General features: G+C 39.8%; 1 protein-coding gene across 9 annotated transcripts in view; it reads right to left on the bottom strand.

The window, feature by feature from the left end:
- Positions 1-6326, bottom strand: part of LOC108580154 (tropomyosin) — a 37815-nt gene that overhangs the window by 3616 nt on the left and 27873 nt on the right. For 7 of the 9 annotated variants that reach the window (XM_017943824.1, XM_017943823.1, XM_017943822.1 and 4 more), the window contains one exon: positions 4962-5031. In XM_017943824.1, the coding sequence (XP_017799313.1) occupies positions 4962-5031 (70 nt within the window). Of the gene's footprint in view, positions 1-3518; positions 3602-4961; positions 5032-6137; positions 6201-6326 lie in introns of those variants that run through there. The other 2 variants (XM_017943825.1, XM_017943829.1) reach the window with 1 other exon arrangement.

Here is a 6326-nt window from a genome sequence, read left to right as displayed (position 1 = left end):
ATAATAATAGCAATATATATAATAATCATTATCATTACAATGATATTAGTGTTATTATCGTTCCATTCGTTTTTTTTTTTATTAATATTAAGTAAATTAATAAACTAAAACTCTCAAGTGTGAACTCAAGTATCTGCGTTTCCTTTTTTTTTAATGCACTTTCTCTCTCGTTCTCGCGATCTTTCGCTCTCTCATCCTCGCATACTCTCTTTCTCTCCCTCTCTCTCACGCTCTATGTCAGCATTCTCTCTCGGAAAATAACGGGAATAATAAAAAGTTTCATTATCATTAACGGTAGGACGCGTGGAATCGTAATTATTGTGCTTTCTTCGTTTCTTCTTGAATCATGCTCGCTCTGTCTCTCTCTCTCTGTGAAGTTGATCGCGAAGTTTCTCGATCGGAGGACGCGCGTGTCAACATTTTCCGGGTGTCTTTCTTCGCGAGCTTGAATTTCACAAACGAACACTGACAAACCGAAGTGTGTGAAAATATTTCACACACACCTCGCCTCGATCCCCGAAACTCTATAAAATCGTACCTCGATTAAATTATAGAACCATTGCATAATTAGTAGATGCACACAGAATACCTGTCTGTGTTATAATAAAAAAAAGCTCGTCAAGTCTCGGAAAAAGCCACCCGGAAGAAAAAATTCTCGCCACGGTGGAAAAAAAAGAACTACTGCAAGAATCACACCAAAAAAAAAAAAAAGGGAACTAAACGCGTCGACGGTCCGGCAGTTTTCTGTTTTTCTTGAAACGACAAGGAGGAATAAATCACCGACACACCCTAAAATTAAGGTCGTAGTAACAGAATTGTAGCAACGATATATCGATTAACAGCGACGAACGATTTTGCAGGGTGAAAAAGGGTAATACGCGTCGCGAATTGGAAGTTCTCACGTTCCTTTCTCTCTCTCTCTCTCTCTCGTTCGCGTAAATCGAAGTTCACTGATTAGCCGGGTAATGATCATTAATAGATTAATTACAGGCACGATCGGTAGACGTCGAGTGGCTCAGCGTGAACGAGAAGAACACAGAAGAGATTTTACAACGTGTCGCTCGTTCGTGTTTCTTTTTTCTACTAACGATTGCTGCGTTCATTTATCAATGCAAGTTCACCCTGTATATCGAGGAATGCTTCAAGATTTCACGTACTCTCGATCCGTACGAATTGAATCTCTATTACATGATCTAGATCGTCTCTTCGAACGATCTTACTTTTTTGCTAAATATTTGGTGATACCGAAAAAACACGTGGCACAATATCAGAAAAGGTGATTCTTTCTTAGAAATTAAGTTACAAAATGTAGAATAAAAGTCTCGAATACGAAGATTCTCACTCTACATTTTTTAAGTAATTCTTTTTTTTTTTTTTTTTTTTACAGAATTTTCTTCAATTGCACAGCGTATTTCAAGGTATCGTATATTACCACGTATACGAATTACGATACAAATATACAAAAATTCGCTATATACCATTACTGCGTTCCTATACTTTCCCATTTAGCGTTTACCTCGCATGCTAATCTAACTTTCATCTAGCTAAGCTATTATAACTTCTAGCCGTGCGTCGACTTGGGCTACGCGTGAACACGAGGCTCGATCCTGGATATGTTCCTCGAGGAGGGATCACCTGGCTGGCAGTGAGCGTCTCTTAGAAGCGTTTCAACGTTATCACCAGTAAACGAACGAGCTCGGAAGAAGGCTGAGAACGCTCGATTCTTCACGCTGAGCCACCGGGAATACATACACGGAATGTAGGCGACGAAAAGCGTCGAGCAATCCGCGACGTGGCCACACTTACGTCGAGAAAGAATTTGCACTTTCATATCGAATCGATCAAATATTCTTTTGCAAAAATAAAAGGAAAAAACATTCCATCACGAATATCACAATTCTCGACGTTGATTGTCTTTCGAAGTATGAGGAATCAGCTCGACGCTATCGACAAATGTAGATACACTTGGGAGTATCGAAGAGATCGATTAATTAGCCCGTTGATCACTTTCAATTAATTCCCAGCGATCTGAGCGTTTTAGTTAACCGCGTCGAGTCGCGATTGAGGTAGCAAAGAATTGTGTATTAGTTTATATAAATTCAATTATTATTACATTATATATTACACAAAAGGTTACATATTTCTTTCCTTGAAATTATAGCTACTGGAAATCATTGTAAGAAAATAAGTAATTGCACTTGGAAACTGAAGATTTCTCAACGTAATTCGTTTCGTTCTACGACGCGTGTGGTGGAATAACATCTGCGAATCTTAAGGTATCAGTTGAATATTTATTACGCGATCGGGTTGGACCGGATGTGAACCGCAGAGGATCGAATTCGCCCCGAGACCGCGGGACACGCGATAGCGGAACGTGTCGAAACAATACTTAACAGAGTCGATCGAAAATTCTTTCTCGACGTATACACGATTACGATCGATTGCCTCTATCTCTCTCTAACACCTAATCATCCTTGTTCACAGATGACGCTCGTCTGTATCTGTTCACCACGGTTAGTTGGTCGCAAGGAATCAAAAGTCACTCGATTCGACGAATCGACGATGCGTTCAAAATCACGTCGATCGCGTGAGAAAAAGAAAAAAGCAGCGACTGGTAGAAAACCGCGCGCAGATTTTCTCGATCGTGAAACCGGGAAAACTGCGACGAATAAGAAACGGCGGGGGGAAAAAAAAAGAAGACAAAGGGAAGTAACTTCGAATCCCTTTGACAAAAAACCGCGTATACTTTCTTTCACTTTATCCTCTCCTCTCTATCAGTTCTCGTCTCTGGTTCCTCTCTCTGTCTCGCGCGCAGAAAACACACATACACAACAGCAGCAGCAAACGGACACATGCATGAGATACAACACACACAGGCGTACGCACACACGAAAAAGAAAAGCGCAACCGGGCGGAGGGAGCGCTTGCTCGAGATGGGCATTACAATGGGAGAATGTGTGAGTCTATTCTAAAAACGAGACTGCGTGGTTTTTCTCGTGTTTTCATGTTTCTTTCTGTTTTTCTTCCTCTATTATCTCGGCCGTAAAACGTTAATGGTGTGCACCACACAGCAAAAGCGCTCGCGTTGTAATATTTCTTCTTTCTCTCTTTCATTCTCTCAACGATACTCTTTCTCCTCCATTTTTCCTTCCCTTCTTTGTTACAACCTAACCCTAACCATTTCTTCCCGTAAAAACACGTTTCTCCGTCCCTCGACCCTTTTCTCTCTTTCTCGCCGAATCTGTGTTCTATTATTTGCGTTCGTAATTGCAACTTAATTTCCTCGTTTGTTCGGTTCTTTCAAATACCCCGGAAGAAAAGAATCTAATTAGAATCTGCGTGGAATGTATTGCTGTATTATTGTTAAATTTTTTTTTCTTTTTTCTGTCTCTCTCTTTACCCCCTTTAAAAAACGTTTCTCTCTGTGTTTCATATTTCGTTCGTTCCTTCTCGCTCTCTCTCTCTCTCTCGCGCATTCTTTTTTTTCTGTCGTGTTTCTGTCCGCCACGAGACACGATCTACATGTTCTGGATGTCATGCAGGGTGGCCTCCATCTCCTCCTGGAGCAATTTGTTTTTCTCTCTCTCGGCGGCAAGGTCGTCTGGAAAGATCACTGGTTAGAGGGAGGCTGCCATACACGCCCATTTCCACGTACGCGAATTACGTTCTCTCTTTCTCTCTCTCTCGAGAGAGGTGGGTTTTTTATTTCGAAAGTCGGGTTAGAGGGGTGTACACTCTGGATTAAGATGAGCAAACGCACACGTCACACGCGACGACGAGACGGTTATGGCACCGCTTTCTTTCATTCGCCGTTGGTATTAGTGGTAAAAAGATGGCAAACTTTGGTGGTTGTTTTTTTTTTTTGGCGGACGACAGGCATGATTGTTTCTTGGGTGAGAGAAGAATCGATCGAATGAATTTAGTGTCCACACTGGATGTCTGTAGATTCTTTCTTCTCGATGAAAGCAAGAGTAAACGTGGAAGTATGTGTTTTTAACGTATCGCAGATTGAATTGTTCATCTCACTGTACTGTCCTCTTATGAGCAACGGTATTTAATTTATTTAGAAAATTTAGCCAAATTTTGAAAAAATTGTCCTTAACCTTTTAGCTACTGTACGCCATTACAGGGGCTTCCCTGAGTTATCTTTTAGAACGATACACGCCACTGTAGTGGGTTTTCTCTAAATTCAAAGTAACATTTTGCTAGGGAAAACCGCTACAGTGGCTCACTTGTTTATCTCGCGTTGAAAGCTATGCAAGTATTTTGAAACGCATATTTCTCTTTCTTCTTTTTATTTTTTGCGGTCTTAACGTCGTTCACGCACAGTCCGCGGCGGAGCTAGCTGTTCGTACAATTTTGCCGTGGCTGAAAGGTTGGAATTCTTTTTGGTACAGCGTATAAAGATTCATAAATAAATCTGTGAATTACGACATATCTCCTCGTTTAATCTTGCACTTCATAGATCCAGTACTCCGAATGTCTGTCGCCCGGCGTTTCTATTAATCAACGGATGCACTCAAAGAAAACCGGGCAGTTTTGGTGAATTTGGAAAGAAGAGATGTTACGGTCGTTAATAAATCCCTGACACAGGTTATATCAACTACAATTCATCTCGATGCAATCTTACTGTTCTTACTTTTGCTCCCTTTTCGAACACTCTTTTTTCTATTGTCTCAACTTGTGCAGTTCTCTCTCTCTTTCTTAAGTCTAACGCAAGAGTAATCTCTACAAACGCTGGACTACAAAACGGAACATCAACTGAAAGCACGAAATGAGACGAGGAAAAGGAAAAGAAAAAAAAAAGAAAAGGAATCGTAACTTCCTGAAGGAGATACTTCAAACGCCGAAAGATTGTGATCGATCAAATATGGCCGTTCGAGAAAGTAAAAGTCTCGAGAAGGAAAATTGTGTACGATGACACCGCGAAAACGTGTGTAAAACGCGTGATGAATACGCACCTTCGAGCCTGTCGACCTCCTTCTGCAACTTCTGCACGGATCTCTCCGCGAACTCGGCACGAGCTTCAGCCTGCGATAACAGGAAGAACAGGATCAGTGTCTTTCGCGACTAACGTCACTGTCGTGTGATTTGTCGTCGATTTTAAAATTTTCTCTCCGTCGAGGAGAGGAGAACTGTAGTCGTACTGGCAAGAATTTACTGAAAAAAACGCACTACGAATACGTATCTTTTGTCAACTTCCAAATCGAACGCAAAGTGATTCGTTCATTTTTCTTGAATCTACAAATTTTTGATCTAATTAAAATTGAAATTTTTTTAAAATCGACGGTAATTCTTCGCTTATTAGTGAAACCACACTCCATGCTTTTTTATCTCATGTTCAAAGAAAACAGTTCAGCGAATTATGTTAGTCAATTGCACACGTTTTGTCTCTATTGTTAAAAGATCGAACACCCAAATACTCGTACCTCGTTAAAAATTTCGCTGTTTCAACATCCATTTGTTGCTCACTCAGAACTAATTAATCGTTTTTTCTTTTGTCGTACTTATGCGTGATATGTGAAATATCGATAGGCGAGAAACCGAGCCTGCGAAGGGTGTGCGAAGTAAAAGAGAAATTTGTAAAGTACCGAAACTAAGGTGGCAACCAGAGTTGGGCGGTAATTAATTCTTTTGTAATCATTAATCGGTCGATCATCGTTGATATAAATCAGTAATCGTGATTACCTTCTGTAATCGGTAATTTTGAAATCGTTCAATGATTAATTATATTTTATACTAAAAGCAAATTACACTAAAAATAAATAAGCAACTTGTTCCAAGGATTTTCTATGTAAAAAATATATTTCTAAAAAAATGTCCACAGTGTTGTTATCACAGCGAAAGTACAGATTAAATCACGAACATTGATTACAACTTCTTCTTCATTAATCAATGATTACTGATTATTTAGTAATCAGTAGTCACGATTAATGATTGGATTACGTTTTGCCCAACTGTGGTGGCAACAACTCGAAAGAGTATGTACAATGTGAAAGAGAAACGTTTGACTAAACGCGAGTATTAAACCGAAGTATAAAAGGAAACAACATTTTTTTGAATAATCCAATTTACAAGAGAATTCGCGAATTCTAAGGTCCTCCACCAGAAGAATTCCTCTCCGATTCAACACTTACCTCTTTCAATTGACTATCCAGAATCTTCACCTGGCCCACGAATGTCTCCTCTCTTTGCGTCGCCTATTTTTAGTCAAGCGCAAAAAAAGAGAAAAAAAAAACGACCTCACGTTAGCTTTACAAAAAATCAAAGAAAGAAGAAAAGATACGAACGAAAGAAAAAAAATGGTTACAGAGGAGAAACGTAGA

This window comes from Habropoda laboriosa, unplaced genomic scaffold, assembly GCF_001263275.1.
Source record: "Habropoda laboriosa isolate 0110345459 unplaced genomic scaffold, ASM126327v1 scaffold2, whole genome shotgun sequence".
In the NCBI taxonomy this organism is placed as follows: Eukaryota; Metazoa; Arthropoda; class Insecta; order Hymenoptera; family Apidae; genus Habropoda; species Habropoda laboriosa.
The sequence above is the reverse complement of the archived record's forward strand: the minus strand, read 5'-3'. Positions and strand labels throughout refer to the sequence as shown.